The sequence below is a fragment of the Styela clava genome, chromosome 7 (assembly GCF_964204865.1).
Source record: "Styela clava chromosome 7, kaStyClav1.hap1.2, whole genome shotgun sequence".
In the NCBI taxonomy this organism is placed as follows: domain Eukaryota; kingdom Metazoa; phylum Chordata; class Ascidiacea; order Stolidobranchia; family Styelidae; genus Styela; species Styela clava.
The window spans coordinates 2,802,720-2,825,392 of NC_135256.1; the positions used below are offsets into that span (position 1 = coordinate 2,802,720).

The 22,673-nt window shown below is 37.8% G+C and overlaps 2 protein-coding genes across 2 annotated transcripts; one reads left to right on the top strand and one right to left on the bottom strand.

Annotated features, from left to right (window-relative positions):
- Positions 1–129: 129 nt before the first annotated feature.
- LOC120327781 (putative malate dehydrogenase 1B) lies at positions 130–11,525 on the bottom strand. The gene is made up of 14 exons (XM_039394141.2): positions 11,448–11,525; positions 10,529–10,605; positions 9,181–9,351; positions 8,467–8,609; positions 7,246–7,367; positions 6,150–6,300; positions 5,578–5,659; positions 4,952–5,056; positions 4,403–4,608; positions 3,837–4,012; positions 3,171–3,310; positions 3,008–3,058; positions 2,438–2,566; positions 130–332 (listed from the first exon to the last, which is right to left on the bottom strand). The coding sequence occupies exons 1-14, from the start codon at positions 11,467–11,469 to the stop codon at positions 207–209; spliced, it is 1,701 nt and encodes a 566-aa protein (XP_039250075.2). The 5' UTR covers positions 11,470–11,525; the 3' UTR covers positions 130–206.
- Positions 11,526–12,044: 519 nt separating this feature from the next.
- On the top strand, positions 12,045–16,671 carry LOC120328826 (translocon-associated protein subunit gamma-like). The gene is made up of 4 exons (XM_039395370.2): positions 12,045–12,293; positions 13,026–13,152; positions 14,151–14,237; positions 15,348–16,671. Exons 1-4 carry the CDS (start codon positions 12,167–12,169, stop codon positions 15,550–15,552), a joined length of 546 nt encoding a protein of 181 aa, XP_039251304.1. The 5' UTR covers positions 12,045–12,166; the 3' UTR covers positions 15,553–16,671.
- Positions 16,672–22,673: the final 6,002 nt, after the last annotated feature.

Genomic DNA, 22,673 nt, shown 5'->3' on the forward strand with positions numbered 1-22,673 from the left:
GGGAAAATTTTTTCTCATTAACGGTAGTCCAGCCTGCTCTTAGCATGGATTCAAGGTTAAAATAGTCTTGCTGTGGTATTTGTATACTTCATGAAAAATCGGCACACCTGAAGGAAAACAGTCTCAAAATAAAAATTGAAATAGATTTATTTCACAAAAATAATATATATATATGTTCTAGAAGTCAAAAAATTGTTGGTTTCCATTCATTCTGGTGTTTCCTCTATATCATCCATATCCGGATCCAATTCTGCAAGATCGTATTCTGCTTCCTCTTCATTTTGTTCAGCAGTATCTTCTGGTTTTTCTTCAGATTCTTTCTCTGCGGAATCCTGGTTGTGAAATGTAAATAAAGTGTGAGATTTGATTTTTTGTATATTACACTTATTCATGGCGTGGCAATGTGGGACATTGTGCTTGGTGTTAGGAATACTCACGCCAACGAACTTCCGATTACTCTGCGTGTGTTCGCAAGTTCGAATCTCGTATATAATTATGTTATGTTATGAAAGGATTGCTGGACTCCCCGTCGCCGTTGGAGGGTTCACGTAACTGCTGGTCAGTTACGGCTTTCTCTTTCTTCAAGTCCAAATGAAACAAATTACTGACAAACTAATCCCATAACCTAACAGTATGGAAAGAGCTGCAATTTTGGACGAGATAGAAATCTTCCGATTTGGCACTGCTCGCCAGGTTTAATACACCATGAACGAGGTGGTGGGCAGTGTTCCCTCTAAGGTGTGCGCGCGCACACAGCTTTTAGAGGCTGCGCACACGCATAGATTTACTGCGCACAGACGTATTTCGATGTAATGTAACAATGTTCTCGGTTGGCAGGTTGAGAAAGTTTGTTGTTGGTCCACCCATTACCCGGTTAGAACGCCAAAATTTCTTCATTGGTTTTTGCACAAATATTAGTCATTTCCAAAAAAGTGCGCACACACCAAAATTTCTGCGCACACATACTACAAAAAATTAGAGGGAACAAGGTGGTGGGCATCAAATTTGAATGTGAAACCTGCAATGCCGACACAGTTCTGACTAATGATTTAACTGCTAGGCCATTGTCACACTATGGATTGGGTGAAATTACTACTACTATGCCGTGTCCGGAAATTTTGACGCATAGGATAATTCGGCGCATGAAAAATCGCCGCAAGAGTATTTTGCTGTAAAACAAGTATTTGTGATAAAAACAGTTTCGATTTATAGGGAATGTTCTTAAATAACAAATCTTTGTTTAATAAAGGGATTTTTAAAAACCTAACTGTTTTTATCACAAATACTTGTTTTACAGCAAAATGCTCTTGCGGCAATTTTTTCTATGCTGCGAGATTTCCTACAGCGAAATTTCCTGCGTTGTAGTTTATTTTATGCTACTATGCTATCAAGAGCCGACACCGGTGATGCTGATTTTTCATACTTATTAGGCATAGGGTAGATGACTCTACAAGAGTCCACACATGTCTGTCGGTTCTGACGTTTAGTGGTTACACATTCACAAACAGACATAGGTCAGGTAACACTTCTTAAAATAGTTGATAGAAGACTGATAACAGAACCTGTCAAGATTATATCGTGCTAAGCGTTAGGGATATGCACCTCTGATTAACCTGCACGCTTCTGTTGTGTGTGAGAGGATAGGGTACTCCTGTAGTATGTGTATCAGGTTAGGGTTAGGCCATAATTTTATTTTGATCTTCATTAATTTAGTTCTATTACGAGTTCAGAGACTGTCTGTGTTAGCCAAGTGGATATAGGTTTCAGTCTCTTTACACAACTTGATGTAAAATTAGTTACCTCCATATTGGTACACACACTTCTGGAGCGCCAAGGCTAGTATAAGATGGAGGTATATCAGTTAATCTAGAGCAGTGGTTCCCAAAGTGGGGTCCTATTATCTATTATATGGCTCATAGCTTGATTATACAAAAATTAAGTGCCTAAATTTGCCAAATACACATTTGTCGCCTTTTGCCCCTTTGCAATCACTGCTGAAGACACTGATTCTTTACTCTTACTGTTTTGATCACGCTGCTCATTGTGATGTCACAGAGCTGTGGGCCTGTGATATCACAGAGAGTTCAATCGCTGTCAATACAAGTTAACTAATTGGTATAGCTGACGCTGCCTTTTTGCATGTTTGTTGGTATAGAAAGGAGTTACAGTTGGCACTAGGCAGTTTATGAAGTTATGCCAGTTTTACAACGAAACAAGTCTCATTAAACTTCGTCATATACTTTTGTTCGTCTTGATGTTTTTCACCGTACGATGCATTGATTTTTTGTTGTGAACATTCAATGTTTTGTTCTAGTGGCTGGTAGTCATCAATAAAATTGCAAGGGGTCTGTCATGAGATTTTTTCAAAAAGTTTGGAAACCACCGATATAGAGACCTTTGAATCAATTAAAACTTGAAACAAAATCTCTTGACAAACCTTTCCTTCTGTACCATTGGTTGCCTCATTTTCCTCCTTGATAATTTCTAGTTTATCGCCACCTGGTGTTTTGGTGAGGGAGTCTGTTGTAATGAATTCCGCAGTCACCTCAACATTTTCACCAAAGACCTAGAATGAATGAAAAAATGGTTCCTGTGATGTCACACGATAAATCCTTGGCAAAGTGGTCGACAGACAGCATCTAATATCATTGGCAACCTTATTTCGATATTCTCATAGATGTCATTGCGGGAATCATTATTAACAGCAATAAGTTTCGTTGAAACCCCCCTTTTTGAAATGTAAAAAAGGCATTTTTCCGTATCATACATAAAAACTTTTTGTAGTTCGAAATGCATTTTGGACCCTCAAGAAAATCCCACATTTTCCGGCCCTCGTGGGACCTGCTAGCTAATACAAACTTGGCAATTAGGAATTTCAGCACCACCCCTTTGAAAGTCTTATTTGTTATATTCTGGGTAAACTGGTGGATATAACTTTTGCATATTTGCGCCTAGATATGTTTTTCAAAAAATTTAAATTCGAATATAAAAACCAAACAACACAAACCTTTTCTTCTACTAATGCTGGTTCTTCCTCAGGGAAAACAAGTCGAATATCCTGAAAAATAAAAATTTATTCATTCATAATTGAAATCAAAAAATTTACTTAAAATTCAAGAAAACCTTCAAGAGTGGCTACTTGTATGGCGCCTTGTTCAGAGCAAACTCACTTTTTTCACTTCATTTTCTAATTCAGTTATTTTCTTCATTGTCTCGTCATCAGGTTTAAGATCCCAAACCACCTGGTACGAACCTGGTGTCGTGAATTTAACTGGGAGAGAGAATACACAGTTCTTGACGCCATACCAACCTGGAAAATAAGAAAAATTACAGAAGCTGTAAGCCTTTTTTCGAACGATATGAATTTCATATATGATGTCAGAAACTAATTTCATTGTTAATATCGAATACTTGAATTGAAGTTAATTTATCGGGCAATTTGTTACACTATCAAATGAACCGCAGTGAGCGCAGAATAACAATTACCATGCAACAGAGGACGTCATAACGCTAACAATGAGGCTTTTGTGAAATCACAAACAAGGATAGGATTTACATATTTATCTCTTGGGGGGGAGGAAAGCCAATAAGACGGCTTATCCATATGGCAAACCACGGCCTCTCGTCCGGTTACCATTCCATGTCGGGTATGGGATTAGTTATATTGTTTGTTTTCAGAAGCATGGACTTGGATGGACTGAGCATGGACAACCTTTGTGCAAAACAACCGCATTTGATCAATGATAACACTCAAAGCCTACTAACTAGCGTAGCGCCTAACACTCGTGAAAGTGTTAATTTCTTGCTTGCAAAACTCGCTCCAAATTATTACGCACCTTCACTTTCCACTCCTAAGGAGAACATCTCATCGCCCTTTGAACCCAAAAACCAATCATGCATGAGTGAAGACAATGCCGAAGCTGCGCTAACACTTCCATCATGATGCAATTGGTCTTTCAAGGTTGTTTCATGCTTTTGAAGGTCAGATATGAAGTCTGTTGATAACCATTTACTGAAAGGATATACAGTAGTTTATTTTTACACTTCTGAAAATACACACTAAACGAACACAAGTTAAAAAAATTAAAAAAAATTGCAGGGTACAGTGTCAAAAAATATGTATATTGGAAAAACATTTCAGTACAACCTAGCATACCCAGCACTCGCACTTTTTTAACAGGGAAAATGAACCAGAGCAAATATAATATTGAATCACGCAGTGGCCACACTAGCAATGGAATAAACCTATACGAATTTATTTCTTGAAACTCAGATGCTGCAACTTAAACTCTTTAATAATTAGGAAAACTGGAGTTAAAGAAAGCCATAACGATTCTATAAATTATTAGTGCCCTTGTTCAGAGCCTTGCTATGAGCCTACTACAAACCAAAAAGATCTCACTTGTCATAAACCATTTCGATGACAGGTCTCGAGAACCAATCAGGACCCCAAACTGCGCCATCATAATTGTGCGTTCGAGCTAAAGAAATGTCCGCAAATATTCTTTCTGCTCCATCGTTTGCACAGTCTCCCCACACGATGGCGTCTTTCACTCCAACTGAATTTGTTTTCAATTTATTTGCAAGCAATGCTCTCATTCTACGTTCCTAGAAACAATAAGAAAGGAAGAAATTAAGGTTGACAAAATATTTTAGAAAAAGGTTAGATTTTCATATTTTTTCGAGCCGTTTCCACGGTTTCACTTTATACAATGTTCTGTATGAGCAGGTGCTTTTAAATTAGAAGTTACAATAGTCTGGAAGAACAGCGATTTTTTTTGTTTGGTATTGCTCATTCAATTTATTACAACCTGTGACGAAGTGGTGGGAATGAGGTGCTGCCATGGTCCACTGCTGGGCCACAGATAAATTTTCAGGATGGGCCAGAAAATAAAAGATTGAGAACCACTGGTTAAAGCAAACTCGAAAAAAATATATCCAGGGATCTTACCTGCAGCCTGGAAGCAGCCACTATATTTTGTTTTGAAATATTTGTTGCATTTTCTATCAGAACATGAGTGTTGAAATTGACTGGCCCACTGCCTGATACGATTACCTAAACGAGAATATTTTGTTATAAACTGAATGAGTAGTTCAGTGTCTTTCGACCAAAACGTTTTTGCAGGTGCAAGAACTTGAACAACGAATAGAGCTATAACTTCCTGTTTCCCAACCGGAGAGAAATTTTTTCGACGACGAAGAGGAATTTTCCCTTGCACATAATTATTTCCCACATATGGGGAGAAGAGATGCGATGACGAGCGCATCCCTAACGCTAAGTGCGGTGCGCCACATCTCGATGTGGGTCTGGTAGGCTCGTGGTTAGCAAGAAGGGGCTCCCGAACTATGTGCACCAAGATGCCGCACAACCTGAACACCAATCTGGTACACATACAATGTTCAGGTTGTGCGCCATCTTGGTGCACATACTTCTGGAGATCCAGCAAGAATTTGGCAGGTAGCATTTGATAACATCTTGTTACATTTGTTAAGCAGCAACGAAACTGCAACCATGTTTCTAGCGCTTAGCAAGTCGTACCAAATATCACACACTATTAATTAAATACTTATTCCTACCTTTACATCAGCCAGAGCATGGTTATTCAATATTTCAGCATATTTTTCAAATAACTTGGCATTCCTCTTCAACCAGTCAGTCCTAGGAACAAGAAAATTAAAAATATTGAACAATTTTATAAAACATAGTTTTGCTAGCTATTGGCTCAGTGATGTGACGCATCGTGCAAGTGTTAAAAATACGAACGCCACAGCATCTCTAATTGGGTCTCTAAGTGTGGGTCTTTGTGGGTTCAAATCCTGTGTGGGATAATTATGTACAAGGACTCCTCGCCTCCGTAGGGTAGTTTATGTAACCGCTGGTCAGTTACGCCTTCCTCCACCATTAGGTCCACGCATCTGAAAACGAAAAATAACCGGCCAACTGATTCCCTACCCAATATGGACTGGTAACCAACCGAATGAGAGGCCGTGGTTCGCCATATGATTGAGCCAGATTATAGGCTTTCCTTATTTCCGGGGACACAAATATAAATCCTATCCTAAACTAGCTTAGTACCTAGCAGTGACTTCTTGTGTAGAGCCTTCTTCAGCGAAAGAAGCATATAAATCTGTGGTATGAAAAAATCTACCTTGAATCTGTTTGTCCTTTCTTATTTTCCATCGAAACTTCGTCAAGAATAAAAACTGCTGTTGTGTTTTTCAATGCTTTCTCAGGATCAGAGGTCAAGGTCGTTTGACGAAGAAGGGGATATGCAAGGTCAAACGACTCCAACTCAAGTCCTGAATAAAGAATATGATGATAAATATAAATAAAAACTTGCCATGTCACCCAGAGTGCACTAAATTAGGGGTATTGGCAATGCAAATGACCTGATGGATGTTACATCATGTGGGTTTGCAGATTCGTAACCCAGGGGGGTAATATCGTAGGAAAGAGGATTGCTGGAATTCTTGCATCTGTAGAATGGTAAACATAACAGTTGGTTGGCTTTGGCTTCTTCCACTATCGAAGTCTATGCACTTGAAAGAAATGACTGGTTAAATGAGTATTTCAAATCTAGCAAGGTTACTGAGCTGGCTACCGGATATAAAGATGTGATTTGCAAAAAGATTGAGTTGTCATATCGGCTTATCGGATAAATAAGTGCGAGAGGATTGCTGCCATAGGGTGGTTCACATAATCATTGTTCGGTTAGGACTTTCTCCACCATGTAGTCCATGCATCAGAAACCAATAACTGGCTAACTAATCTCATACCCAACATAAACTGGTAATGGGATGAGAGGCCGTGGTTTACCATATGATCAAGTAGTCTTATCAGCTTTCCTCTCCTCCATGATAAATATGAAAATTTGGCGCGGCTGTGTGGCTCAACAGGCTAAGCGTTAGGAATACGCTCGCCACCGCACCTCTAATCACTCTGTGTGGGTTCGCAGGTTCGAATCCCATGCAGGGATGGTTATGTGCGAGAGGATTGCTGGACTCCTCGCCGTCCTTGGGTGGTTCACGTATCCGCTGGTCGGTTACGGCTTCCTCCACCACCAAGTCCATGCTTCCAAAAACAAACAATACAGTAAAACTAATCTCATACCCGACTTGGAATGGTAACCGGACGAGAGGCCGTGGTTCGCCCTATGGATAAGCCGTCTTATCGGCTTTCCTCTCCCCCGGGATAAATATGTAAATCCTATCCTATAAACAGCATGCTCTTGGATCAAACCTTACCTTTCAATATATTCATGTTATCTTCTGAATCGAGCAATCTCAAAGCTATTTCAACTTCTGATCCAAACACTTCTCCACTTGCTATAGCCGGGACTAAATGATAGGTCGATGGACAGGAAGCGCTGCAATAAAAATAACATAGAATTTCTAGTTTTATATCAGAAGTTATGTGCAAGGATAGCGGGGACTAACATTTGTGTCATTTTCAGATACTGACTCCGATGTCCTGTTGGAGTCAAATGTGTCCCTGATAGCATCTGAAAAATGTGAAATGATCGCCACTAACACACCACAAGGCAGGCACATATTTGATAAATATCAATTATTACAAGAAGAGACCTTGTCTTTTTGGTAAATAACTGCTTACGCTAGAAGGAAAATAATAACAAAATTTTCCCGGGCTCGCTAAAAAGTGCCAGAACCAGTGCCTTACTCATAACACTTTAACGGTTGGGCCAGCAATTCCCAACCAAGGGTCTGTGGCACCCAAGAAGGGCCACAGAGCAGTTAATGGGGGCCACAATGCTAGACACAAAACTGATTTTGCATTTCACTACAAGACCCCCCCTCTTTCTTCCTAGTTTCATCGCTTGATAAAGTTATTTCACAGGGTGTTTCACTTGGTTGAGCATGAATTGTTTGAACATAATAGGATTTGGAATCCACCAATCGAAATAACACTATAAATACCACTGCAATGATAAACAAGGGGGCACATGAGTGCTAAAACCCCTCCAGAAAGAGGGAACAAGCAATGAAAGGTTGTAAACCACTGCGCTCGGCTATCAGGGCGCAGCCCATAATATAGATGTTAGTTTGTCCAGAGCAGGGTTACTCAAACTTTTTGAGCCGCTGTTTGTGAATCTTATTTTCGACCCTCAATTATTTTCGAGTCTCAACCTGTATTTGTCATCATATTGGTAAGAGCTGAAAATGATGCCTCACACTGCTGTGTCATAAAAGATTTGGTAGTCAAAATGAAATTTTAATTGCCTTTTCTGACAGCAAAAGATAAAAGTCTGTAACGATAAACTCAGAAGGTAATGGCTTTTAGATTGAAACCAATCGATCAGACTATTTTCATATCAATGCAACCCCTGATGCAGTCATTACGAACCCCCAGGGGTCTATGGAACCCTGTTTGGGAAACCCTGGTATAGAGATCCTTGTTCATTAAGAACATATAAAACAAAACACAAAAGATATTTAAAAAAAACTTACTTAGTAATACAAATATGTATAGGTTTGCTTAAACTTTTATAATACTCTTCTTCTTTTTTCTTCTCATCACTCATTCTCTCATTTTCTTCTCTCATTTTTAACATCAAATCTGTCATGATATTCGACGTCACTCCGTAGTAACACTAAATGATAGAAGTTAATTTATTTGTTTTATAATTTGTAGTCTGAACAAGACCTCATGGAGACCACGATTGTTTATAATAACCCAAGAATAATAATTCTCAGAGACAGGATATCCACACAAGACCAGACCAGCCTAAAACATGCAAAAATAGTAAGTTTGAAATAGAGTCTTTTTTTCTAAAGTTTATGTATCTGGAACAATTACCGCATTTGGATCCAAAACATTCAACTTTTTAATATATATATGTGTGTGATATTTCTCTTTTTTTCTGATCCGAAATAATGTGCACTATTAATAATGCTCAAAGACTATTGTTTTAAACCGTCTTTCCTGCACAATTGAGATAATAATTACATAGTATCGGAATATCGGTATAGGAATATCAGCAATATCGGTCGTTTTCGAATATCGGCGTATCAACCTTTTAGCTGGTATCGGTATCGGCAACAAAAGTGGTATCGGTACATCTCTACTGGTAACCAGACAAGAGAAGCCATATGACTTAGCCATCTTATCGTCTTTTCTCTCACCTAAGATAAATATGAAAATCTAATTCTACTCTTTCCAACCTGGGCATATTCAAGGAATTCATTGAATCCACCGATCAATGAACCTTTTCCTCCTCGGTCGACTAATTCTCGCCACACGATGGGGCTCTTCACATGACTCCATTTATTTTTTATACAAAGATCCCGAAGCCAATCCGACCACTCTTCAACTGGTTTAACAATTTTGTGGACCTTTAAAAGTAAAAATGTTTTTATGAAATGCATCCTGAGCAATTCGTCCGGTTATCATTCCAAGTCGGGTATGGGATTAGCTATATTGTTTGTTTTCAGAAGCATGGACTTGGTGGTGGAGGAAGCCGTAACCAACCAGCGGTTACGGGAACCACCCAACGATGGCGAGGAGTCCAGCAATCCTCTCGCACATAACCATCCCTGGGTTCGAACCTGCGAACCCACGCAGAGTAATTAGAGGTGCGGTGGCGAGGGTATTCCGAACGCTTGGCCCGTTGAGCCACACCGCCGCGCCAACGCATATTGTTATGCGTAACATAACATATTTTGAATATGTCAATCCTAATCTCCGCCTGACCGTATCATCCAAAAGTTATGCCACTACAACGTCACAGTGACATAATAGAGCCCTTCAAACATCGTCCAAGACCACAGACAATCACCCGAAATCAAGCAAGCAATTTTTCTTGAGAGAGATTGCTGACGTTAGTTCTTTATCGTCAGCGCAGATGCCATTTCAGGTGATCGTGGGTATACTTTGGCAATCTCTATGACATCGTAGTGATGAGATTTTAGGATGGCGTAGTCAAGTAAGGGTTAGAACTGTTATGTGCAAAAATCATTATGACAACTAAAAGTACTTAAGGTATGAATCTACACGAAACCAGTAAATTGGTGTGCTAAGATTTCTGGGGTCTCGTGTAGTTTCGTACCTAAAGTACTTATAGTGGGCGTAGAATAACAGTTTTTTGATATGTCAATCCTAACCCCCATCTGACTACGCCATCCAAAAATTATGTCACTACGACATCACAATCACGTCATAGAGCTTGCCAAATATTCGTACAATCGCCCGAAATGGCATTGGCGCCGACGACAAAGAACTGGCTGACGTAATCGATCTCTCTCCTATTGGAATCGTTGCGACGAGAAACGAGAGAAATAACTGTTCGATTTCGGGTGCTCGTTTGCGCGTCTTGGATGGCAGTTCATATAGTTTGAAGGGCTCTATTACGTCACTGTGACGTCGTGTTGACATAATTTTTGGATGGTGTAGTCAGGAGGGGGTTAGGATTGATATGTGAAAAAATTGTTATGCTACGCCCACTAGAAGTATGTTAGGTACGAAACTACATGAGACCCGATTTCTGATATAAACAAACAAAACTTAACTTACTTTGAACTGAGGCAGATTTATACAAAGTTCATCTGCTAGAAGTTCAAGTTTCGCATAATATGGGCAATTACAGGAACCTGGGAAATAAAAGACATGATATTAGATTTGGGAAATAAAACTCAATTATGTTATCGAGTGCAGTTTTGAGTATTCTGTGGCGTCTGCAGCTGCCGCAAAACCATGGCGGTATTTCCATACCATGGTCGCTACGGCCAAACCTATGGCGACTGACTTTTTAGTTGCCACAAACCAATGACGAGCTGCCGTTACCTCTGCAGCAAATTGAAAACCAATGGCAGGTAAAATTTTACTGCCATAACCCCCGCAGGTAGGCCGTAAAAACAGGGCTGTCCTTTATGGTAATAAATATTGGGTAAGTTGGAACGTTTTTCCCATGGATACAGTTTTGATGGATTTGGGGTTAGGGTAAGGGTTTAAGTAGATATAATTCCGCATGATCATTGAAATCAGGTACATTAATTTGTGAATATACCGTCAATACTGATTACTGAATAGCGCTATAAAACCATGGCAAGAGCTACCGCGATTCGTTCGTGGAAGGAGCTGCCATGAAGTGGTAAGAACTGTGCCTCTATATTATTATACTTATGAGAATAAATTATTTGTATTCAGTCATGAAATGATACAAAAACTAGACTACTATAATAATTTCTGTTATTGTGTTATGTAACACGGTTCAATACAATTTATTTCGAAAATATAAAAACAGGAATGCCTGGCTGCCTGGAGAGCAAGAAAAACTTTCAGACTTTAGAACACGTTTATAACATGTAATGTATTTTGTGAAAATTCAGACATTTCAGCATTTATATACCAGTATCTATTAGTTGGAAAATGGAGCTTAACAAAATTTTCATCTGAAAGACTAAAAACATGCAAGAAAAGAGTAAAAACTAACCTGCGATAACAAACTTGGCCATGACGAAAAGTTATGGTGTGTGAGATGATGCGTGTGATATCTCTATGGTGATTTGAATACGGTTCTCTGTCGCCATCTACCGTACAATCATTTTGAACATGTTCGTATATTTATGGATTGCTTGAATATATCATTACAACTGAGAGTTTTATAAAGAAAACTTTCTAGCGATATTTAAAATTATTATTTTTTCACATTCAAAACACTTTTTAGTCAAATTTCTATAAAATGAATTTTAAATTCTGTTACGCATATTTGTGATATAATACGATAACCCTAACATAAAAAAATAAATTTTCGAGTAATTTTCCTGTATAATGTTTTGATGTTTATAAGCCACAACTAAAATTAAAATCCTAAAATAGTGAACACGTACCACTTCTTTTGACAAAACTCAAATTCTGTACGCTATGAACCTCACTTAAGATTTTATTCGCTCGCCTGATTCTATAATCAGTTTTTATTTATTCATTTTTATTAAATATTTTATCGTCCGTTATGCTGATTATGGAGTCGAAGTAAACTTATTAGTACAACGACGACAAGTATCGTTGCGTGACGCACACCAGATGTCGCCTTTTTGACACATCAACACCGCGGGTCTTCCACGTCTTGCGAATTTACGGTTTGTGTCGATTCTCAACTTTAGCGTTCTCATCTAATTTTCAAAGTGTTTTGCATTTTAAAAGGCAGACAAGATGGCTCCGAAATCTCAATTTAGTCAAGAAGAGGAAATGCTTTTGCGTGACTTTGGGAGGAACCTCTCTAGAAAATCATCAATCATTTTCTATTTTCATGGCCTTTTCATTTCCGCTGTGCCGATATGTGAGTTGCGTTTTCACTATTTTTGTTGCAGGAATTTTGAGGCTGCGATCCGTGAAATGTTTTTTAATATTCCATAGGCTATTATGCACCATAAATATTACAAGAAAATGTTGAAAGCAAAGAAAAATATAGTCTAGTTCGATAGTTTAGAGTAGGAGAAGACTCAAAGATGGGATTTTCCATTCATTCCACTGTCCTAATACTGTAATGCAATGTAATTTTTCGAAATCTAGGTATTGCTGTATTGTGGCTTTGTCTAATTTTGTTTATTGCTCTATTGTATATTGTACTTGAGTACGACACATTTCTCCTATTCCAAGATTAGACCCACGTTGAAAGACCTCAATTATCACAGTGACTGCAAAACCCTCTTTTAGGCGACAGTATGGGCCTCCATAGCGACTTATATCTACAAATCAGCTTTGCGCATTAAACTAAAAAGGAGTGCAGTCTGAAATATCACTATTGGATTACTCTGAATAATACGATTCACCGAAGGGAATAAGTTTTTTATTGTAGCATTCAAGATTTTTCAGCAAAAAAAACAAATTTTCAATCATGTGACGGCCATAAATTTAGATTATTATCAAGTCGAGCACAGTGCAAACTTAATTTCAGAGACAAATGGAGTGTTTGTTGTATTGAACCAAATGTCGGGAAATCTTGAAATTGGAGAACTCTGCCTACTTACAAAAAGCAGTCCTTATTGATCATTTTATTTCATATTTTCAGGGCTCTACATTCGCATCCATCAAATGGATCTTGTTGAAACCCCGATCCCATTTGTCCTCGTGACTTTAATCAGCATGTATCTCATTACTATTGCTTACAAGAACAATAAATTTGAGCTGAAGCACAAGTAAGTTTTGAAATTGATTCATGATTGGGTGGCGGTAATGGTGGGATTCAGCCGGTTTGCACCGGTTCTATAGAACCGTCTCACAGAATTTTATGAGATCAGCAAACCGGTTGGCATTACTGGTTGCTGTCAATGTTCTGTCTGTAACAGAACCAGCTGAAATATATAACTTTTGCAAAGGAACCAGCTGACAAAAAATTTGAATCCCACCACTAGGTGGTGATCCACAGTCTGTCGACCACTGTATTAGTGTCTTCTTCTGCAGAGTCTTTTTTGTAATAGGGGAGTAGAAACAGCTCGAACAAAATAGCTGTATATGTGGCACATAGGCCTACTACCAATATATACCTTACATGTGATGTATGGGGACTAATGGTATATTGAGGGGCTTTCAAAGCTGACTCTTGATGGAGATGGAGCTGAGCTCACCATGTTAGCTAGAGCTACCAGAAATTTTAGTGATTCCAGCTCCTAGTCATCTGATTATTAATTCACATTAATAATTTTCTGATACTTCATACAAATAAATTAATTTTCAAGCTGAGTTTATATGCAAGTTACAGTTTAATTTTGTACCCCATATGTCATACTTTAAAGTTTCACTGCCACGAAACTGCATTTGGGCTGATGTTTAATGGTTTACTAGTAGTGGTTACAACTAAAATCATCAATGGTTATGAAGCCGGAACTAAAGCTCGGCTTCACTATAAAGAGGTGAAGCGCCGGAGCCACAGTTCGAATACACTATAGCTCTGGAGCCGAAGCGCTTGTGGTTTCCCCACTTCTGCTTGCAACCACTAGGACGAGACTTTATACAGCTGTTTTGAGAGAATGATTATATGTATATTCTCAATTTGTAAACTATTGTCACATTCCATTGAAATATTTAGATACCAGTTCTAAGCTTCTATTATCACGTAATATTTTTGTCTTGAAACCCTGAATATGCTTCCTCTTTCCATATTCACAAATATTATTTATTTTTTTCATTGTTACAGACTCGCACAAAAACGTGAAGACCCGATTGCAAAAGAAATCAGTGAACGACTCAGTGAGAAAATATCAAAGAAAGAAAAGGATGAAAGGTATATTTATTCAAAATATTCTAAAAATCAACAAAGCATGACTGAGCAGCATTAAAAGTATGGAATGTTATTATGCAATATTCTGACTGGTCTTGCTTCGTTGAGCATTGGTAGTCGGTCGTTAATTTTTCATTCCTATTAAAAAGGTCCTTGATGTGGATTGAGCTGAATATTTATATTTTGGTACTCCTGTAAAGTATGCGAACAAAATTAGTTACCTCCATATTGGTTCCAACAGTACTGGTACGCCGATATTTTCACAAGTAATTATTGACCTTACACGGTGGTCACTAAAAAAACAGAAAACTTGTCAGACAGCTATTCATTTTTACAAAGAGTAACTTATACTTTTTAAAGGCATATGTTGTATTCTACTTATAGATGCTCAAAGTGTCATCCATGCACTTCAGAGCAGTGTCTTACCCTAGTAGTCCAAGCTTGTGTTCCAACAGTACTGGTACGCCGATATTTTCACAAGTAATTATTGACCTTACAGGGTGGTCACTAAAAAAAACAGAAAACTTGTCAGACAGCTATTCATTTTTACAAAGAGTAACTTTTACGTTACGGCATATGTTGTATTCCACTTGTAGATGCTCAAAGTGTCGTCCATGCACTTCAGAGCAGTGTCTTACCCTAGAAGTCCAAGCTTGTGTAGCGTTTTGAAGGTTAATTTGTGGGATATCGTTCCAATTCAACCTATACCTATACGCATTTAGTCGTGATCTCATCTGATCTTCTGCTTTTTAGCGACCACCCTGTACATCAGACATGGGCAAAGTACGAGCCGCGAGCCAAATCCGTTGGGTTATTCAATCTGGCCCCCCTGATGCTGCCACAACTAAACTGAAATCGAATTTTGATGTTTTAGCAAAAAATAGCTCAAGAAATTGTTGAGATTGCGGTTAAATTCAGTTTTGGCATGAGGCATATTGTTTTCCACTTTTGCTTGTGTAACACTATGAATTTGGTTCATAAATGTTACTTTTTACGTCACACTTACATGGCCAGTCAGTCTAGGTGGACAACATATTTGGCCCATGGTTCTAAAACCTTGCTCACCTCTGCTGTACATCCATTCAGTGTTGTTTTTTTATTCTCAAAATTCAGAATCCTCTGGAGAAAGAACGAGATAGCGGAAGCAGAATCGATGCAACTTTCAATCTTGTACAGCAACGCGTTGTTCCTCGTTGCCATGATCACCATCTCATTCTTTCTCTTGAAAAGTTATTCCTCCCTCCCCAATTACGTCTTATCGATGATCGGTGCGAGCGGCCTTACTGCTCTCCTGTCAACCGGAACAAAGAAAGGTTAAAGTTCAAGGGACATAGGAAGTGTTTGTTTCATTGCTAAATTAAATATTTGAAAACTCTAGGAAGAAATCAATTTCCACACAAAAAAAAAGAACTTTGAACTTTTCTGCTAAATATTTTTTGTTTATGATGATTCTCAATCCAAGTGTATTTTTACCTTTTGGTTGCTCTCGGTTACCAGTTGGTCTGCTGGTACCTGTATGTAATTGCTCTCAATAATCATTCAGTCTGCTGCCCTCCAGTGACAATCAAATTGTAATGGCACTTGAGAATATTTTATATGCTAGCCATTAGTTGGGATTTCCCCTTTGTGATCATTTTGAATGCTGACCAGTAGTGACCATCTAATTTTGATGGTCATCTGTGATACCTCCAATATTCCTTCAGCTGGTTGACATCTGGTTGCAATGATCGTCACTGGTAATTGGGTTTTCATACTATTATGCCCATCTGTCTAATCTAGTGGTGACAACTTTTATTGGTCATTTAGTGTGCTAGCGTCTTGTCTTGTGGCAGTTTGCATAAATCGTAAATTTGTAAACTACTATGAAAGAGAGCCAGCTGCACTATTTCACCAATGTTCACTTGTGTTTCTCATTCCTAACCAAATAGTCTTCTCTTGATGTCTGTCGGGATAAATTGTTATAGTATAAAATATATACATGTTGAAGTTCCATAATGTAGTTGCCAGATCTCGAAGCGTTTTATTAATGATGAAGCATAAGATTTGTATTGACAATTTCTTTCTATATATATATATTGAGAACTTTATTACGTCCCTAGATCCTATGGCTATGATTTTCACAATATATTTTTCTCTGTATGATTGGCAAGCTGAATTTGTGAACTGTTGAAACAAATACATTAAGATCTTCCGAATTCCAAAATTGAAACAAAAATTAAGACATCAAACACTATAATTTTTGGATTTTTTTTTATTCATGGTGTCCTTGTTACTTTTAACAGTTGTTTCGAGCAGACTATGATATATTTAATTGTGCTCAATGTTTTTTAACAAATTTTGTGTGAGGGGGGATTGTTGGTGTAACAATTGTTGAAAATATTTTCGATTGTCGAATGAAGCAAAATCATGAAGCAATATTAAACTGGAAAAACGTTAACTGTTTGAAGATGTTCTTAATAGCAGGGGGCGGAAGATGTACATTTTCTTGAAGCTGTAATGTTTTGTGTAGAGCCATGTGTCGTATATTTCAGGAAGATAATCTTAGATTGATAAACACGGGATAGCATGATCGCTAAGAATTATATTAAGATTACAGTAGAGCCTTCATACTACAAAAGAGTTCAGGTATGAAGTTTCCTAGGTTTTTGTGGAAATATTGCGTCGACTAAGGAAAGACGCTTCTACATACAAAAATGGAAAAAACGCATGTAGTGAAATTTGCTTATTGGACACGTAGTGGACATAGCGATCGTTTCAATATTATGTTGTTGTTGGACACGTAGTGGACATAACGATCGTTTCAATATTATGTTCTTGTTCTTTGACACGTTTTTAAAAAGTCGCTTTTTTCTTCGAATACTGGACCAATTGCTTTGAAATTTTCAGTGGTTAAAGATTAATTTTTTCGCTAGAAGGCTATTACTTTTGTTTATTTCAAAATTTTGCGTGAATTCTATGAAATTTGATATTTCGTCTAAAATTTTGCTGTATTATTTTTTATCCATGGGAACACGGATTTTAGTCAGTGTCATGACTGCATGTACGTTTCGATTCTGCAAAATTCTTGCTACTGGAAATTCAGAACTTTTTTGAGGGTACCGGTAGCGTCAAAGGTACCGGTAAGGACTGATTCGCTCTGGTCTGACGTGTCCAAATATTTGTGCGTAGCTCTCTTGTTGTTCTTAGTGTCCTTGTTCTTTGACACGTTTTGAAGAAATCGCTTTTCTCTTCGAATACTGGACCAATTGCTTTGAAATTTTCAGTGGTTGAAGATAAAATTTTTCTCCAGAAGGCTATTACTTTTTTTCGCTATGACGTCATCAAAATTATTCCCACTGAGTGGCGCTACGTGTTCATATATTTGAGCATAGCTCTCTTGTTTTATATCATACGAAAAAGCAGAAAAAGAATGAATTTCGCTCGGATTGATATTGAAATATGAGATTGTTTTCAACTGAAAATTCACTATTCATATATTAGATGCTTCAATAGTGTACTATAGGGAGCCCAAATCTTATTAAGTCTACTGATCTTGGAGGGAATAAAATGTTTTGTAATGGGTACCTCATTTGCAAACTGTATGGATCGGCGTTGATGTGTGAAAGTGATTTAGTCTTAAGTGGTGAATAGTGCAGGACAAGATCCCAAACAAAACACTATGCGGTAAACTGCCAAGCATCACAACCATAATAAGGAAAGACGCCTTAGATTCAGCGGCCACTGCAATAGAAACAATAAATAAATCGTACATGAACTGATCCTATGGGGAAAAAAGCGTGGGGAGACAACAACGTACACATATTGATCAACTTGAACGGGACACGGGAATATCACAGGAGAATCTTGCTTGCAAAATGGGAGACGGGGAAAGATGGAAGAAGATAATCATAGGCAATTCTGGCAACTTTGGCAACTTGGCATTTGACTCTACTATAATCAGCTTGGCAATATGTTTTCAATAGAATCTTCCTTTTATATTTTAATTAACGATTAGAAGATCGATCAATTTGGCAATGACAACCATTACAAAAATATCAATATGGTGTGGCAAATAATTTTCTTCTTTTCTAGTATTTATTCATTTTTTTTTGTTTACTGTATAGTATACCTTAAATTTATCGCGTTTTATTCTTACTCAAATAACTTCTCAGTGGTGTGTGTGTGCGTGGCTTGTGGGTGCATGTGAGCGTGTGTGGAATAACTTAATAATTTTAGGTGAGTAAACACGGACCACTTCCTCTTGGCAAAACCTTCCATCTTATATTTTGTACGTTATAAACCTTATCTAAGGTTTGCTCCCCTGATTTCATAATCAGTTTTTATTTATTTGTTTTTATCTGTCAAATGTATTGTTATGCTGATTATGGAGTCGAAATAAACTTATACCTTATAGCTGAGATTCGACTGCCATCGCATAAGTGAAGTAAATTGGGAATATCTTGATCTTTTACCACGAAATCCATTAGGGCAGGGGTGTGCAAACTGCGGCCCGCAATGAAATATTGTGCGGCCCGCAGAGAAGTGTCAATTTTAAAAGTTGTGTCCACGAAACGAGTTTTTAGTTTAGTTAAACTATTATGTGCGAGCAATTTCAATCCTTTTGCTTTGTAAAGCCTTTACCATTACTTGAGTGCCGCTGTCATATTAGCAAAACTAGCCGAAGAAATACCTAATGTTCTAACACGTCTTTCTTACTGAATTCGTTTAAAGTCGGTGTGACGAATAAATTTGTTCATTTGTGCACGAACCCTAACACACCGTAAGATCAATACAAAAAAAAACTATTTTGTGCTTGCAACTAGGCCTACTAGAAAGGCTATGTTGAATGAAGGTCCGAGGTGCGGTTTCACCCAATTAGGCTCCTTGAATCTAGCCCTTTTGTAATAAAGGTTGCACACCCTTGCATTAGGGTAATCCATTCACATTTGCACTCCCGTGTGCGGTCCAACGTATTAGCACACATTTTCACGCACGAAAGTTTGCACCAAGCACAAACTACGAGTTTCAATTGATCATAGATGACACGTTTTTTCTCTCTTTACAGGTAACGATGACCATCCCATTTTCTTTCTTTCGAAGAAATAACCCCCGCATACGTAGACTACTTCGATTATTATTTTGCACAAATAACTAACCCGATCGTTATATCGTGCATTTCGAATTTCCTCCGCCATCAAGTCCATGTATTTGAAACAAGTCACATGCTAACTAACCTTATTCTCGACATAAATTGGTGACGGGACGAGAGGCCGTGGTTTGCCATATGTTTAAGCTGTATTATCGGATTTCCTTTCCACCCAGGATGAATATGTAAATCCTATCTATTCTATTATAAATCGTATATCATAAATAAGAATTGTATGGTTAAATATAGTTAATCGATATAATGCCGATCTTCACAGTCCAAATACCCACGCCATGCTGAAGAAAACATCAGGCGATTTCAACCATAGTTGACTTTGCGCAATCGCCACCGAGTCACCACTTTCAAAATTTTCGTTCCTTTTTGTGGATCGGTGGACTTAAACTAATAATTTACTTGATCAATCAATCAATTTTATGTTAGTCGCTCTGAAAGAAACAAAACAACAACAAACGGACAAAAAAGTGCAGAGGACCTGGAGGACGGGCATTACTTAATCAAAAAATGAATAATAAAGAAGTTGAAAACGTACAAGTACGTGCCCGTTCACAAAAAACAGCCAGATTCAGATTCAGATATTTATTTCCGTCGTGCATGAAATATTGTTCAGTTTACGATTAAACAAAGAACACAAAAAATTAATCAGTTGAGAAAAAAAAGAGGCAATATTTCGATTGCAATTGACGAGAGGCCGCGAAAAAACTATCAACACTTCGTTGAAACGGCGACTGCTTGGCATATATCAAGTTTTATTGACGTACCTATTGTTTTTTTTTAATCACATATTTAGTTCGTCTTTATTGGACACATTAGTGAATATAACGATCGTTTTGTTATTATGTTGTTGTTGTTCTTGTTCTTTGTCACAGAAAAAAAATCGCTTTTCTCTTTTATTACTGGACCAATCGCTTTGAAATTTTCAGTGCTCAAAGATTAAATTTATCGCTATGAGGCTATTACAGTACTTTCATTTATTTCAAATATTTCGAAGAGCTGCATGGCATACGATTGATGATATGACGTCATCAAAATTTGCCACTATGTGGCGCCGCGGGTCCATGAATTTGAGCATAGCTCTCTTGATCTATTTATCATGTTCTGTTGGACTTCTCCAAGGCCCGACCATAGGTGCAGACGCTCGATAACCAGAATTGTTTTTCAGCGTCTCCCTTCACCCTGAAGTGCGTTTTTTTTTAAATTTTTTTCGAATTTGTAAATGTATAGCTCAGCTTTTCAGTATGATGATGAAATAAATTACTGATTGCTAATACACGCTGTCAATTATATCTTACAATGAGAAAATTGGACGCAATTAATGCACCGAGTTGACTAATTGTTTACGACTGGACTACCGTAATTATATTCGAGTTGGCTAATTGTTCGCGACGAATATCTGCGATTGGGAATAACGTGAATAATGAGAAACTCGAGAGCGAGAAATAAATTTGACTTGGGAAGACAGGATTTTTCACGTCTGTCAATTCTTTATTTGTTATCATAAACAAGAGTTCTTAGATTTCGACGAGTACAACCAGTAGTGGGAACCCGTTGTTTGAAATCTAATAAGGTAAATCAGCAAGCAAACTTTCGTCAGTCGTATTGGAATTGCTCTATTCACATAAAGAATAGTACCGATAATTGCAGCAAAAACAATTTAAATCATAAATTTGAAAATGCGCGTATTCTTGTTGTCTTCCTCAAAGATTTTACACGATAAACATGATTCAATATCTCGTCGGTTTTGTATTATTTCCAAATTCAATTTTGATCGGGATGGATTTTAATTTGGATTGAAAGATGTTCACGTTTGTGATAATATAAAATAATTTGAGTTGTTTCTTCGTACTAATAATTGCCACCTTCTGTATATTTTATCATCACAAGACAAAAAAATAAATAAACATACATGCGTACATCTTTTTTTTTGAAACGTGACACGCCGACGGGTTTAAATAATATGCATCGTAATTTCAATCGCATTGGTGACGTTTATCCGTCAACGATTTCCTTCGCATCTTTGCTCACCTGCGGTGACCTGTTACGCCAGTTTTGTTCTAGTCTGTGGCATTTTTATTGATTTATTTCAGAAGGTGTGCTCATTATTTATCATATTTTGTGTGGTGAGGTATTTGACTGTTAGTTAATTGTGCAAATTTGATATGTTTAAAGAAAGCGTTCTTCGGCGGCCGTCGTGCGTGGGTACTTGACAAGGTCACGAGGCCCGCGGGCTAGATGCAGAGATTGGAAAGCGACGTCTGTAATCAACTTAATCCATCCTGCTTGTTTTTCTTGTTGATTGGCTTTGTCTTCAGTTAATCCACAGATTTGCGAATTTAGTAGGAATACATTATTATTTTCCTTTAATTAACAAACTCTGAAACTGCTAAACTGGAAAATATTACGAAACTCAAAATACTGAAATACAGAAATATAGGTAACACTAACAACAGGATTATGGATGTGAAATCAGGAGATGGAGTATGTTATAAAATTGTTAATACAGTAATACCATATGTCAGTACTGCAGTACCGGTATGTGACAAATAATTTCATTTTCAACTTTTATTTTATTTATTTCTCGTATATTACTTCCTCACCCTATATCCAGATATCTGTGTAGTTTGTGTGTAATTTAATACTTTTAGGTCAGTGAACACGCCCCACTTTATTGGGTAAAACCTTCAAACCTAAATTCTGCACGTTATGAATTTACTTGAGGTTTTGATTGCTCGCCAGATTTATTAATTATTTTATCATTTGTTTAGTCCAAAATTAACCGGGTCTCTTGTAGTTTCGTACCTAACGTACTTCTAGTAGGCGTAGCATAACAATTTTTTGACATGCCAATCCTAACCCTCACCTGACTACGCCATCCAAAAATTACGTCACTACGATGTCACAATCACGTCATAGAGCTTGCCAAATTCTCGTACGATCGCCCGAAATAGCATCGGCACGGCGATAAAGAACTGACTAACGTCAGCGATCTCTCTCCTATTGGGATCGTTGCGACGAGAAAACGAGAGAAATGGCTGTTCGATTTCGGGTTCTCGTCTGCGCGTCTTAGATGACAGTTTGCATAGTTTGAAGGGCTCTTTTACGTCACTGCAGCACTGTGACGTCGTAGTGACGTAATTTTTGAATGGTGTGGTCAGGTGGGGTTAGGATTGACACGTGAAAAAATTGTTGTGCTACGCCCACTAGAAGTATGTTAGGTACGAAACTACATGAGACCCAATAAACCTATACTTATACATTAGGTGCAAAAGTGATTGGAATTGTATTTAATCGAATTT

What these genes read in the sequence shown, in the direction of transcription:
- LOC120327781 (XM_039394141.2), bottom strand. Translation starts at nt 11,469, where the DNA reads ATGGCCAAGTTTGTTATCGCAG. An exon ending in AATTCCTTGAATATGCCCAG is followed by an intron (nt 8,610 to 9,180) that starts GTTGGAAAGAGT and finishes TCTATCATTTAG; the next exon opens with TGTTACTACGGAGTGACGTC. An exon ending in TAACATGAATATATTGAAAG is followed by an intron (nt 6,301 to 7,245) that starts GTAAGGTTTGAT and finishes TTCTTTATTCAG; the next exon opens with GACTTGAGTTGGAGTCGTTT.
- LOC120328826 (XM_039395370.2), top strand. Translation starts at nt 12,167, where the DNA reads ATGGCTCCGAAATCTCAATTTAGTCAAGAAGAGGAAATGCTTTTGCGT. An exon ending in AAATTTGAGCTGAAGCACAA is followed by an intron (nt 13,153 to 14,150) that starts GTAAGTTTTGAA and finishes TCATTGTTACAG; the next exon opens with ACTCGCACAAAAACGTGAAG. An exon ending in AAGAAAGAAAAGGATGAAAG is followed by an intron (nt 14,238 to 15,347) that starts GTATATTTATTC and finishes CTCAAAATTCAG; the next exon opens with AATCCTCTGGAGAAAGAACG.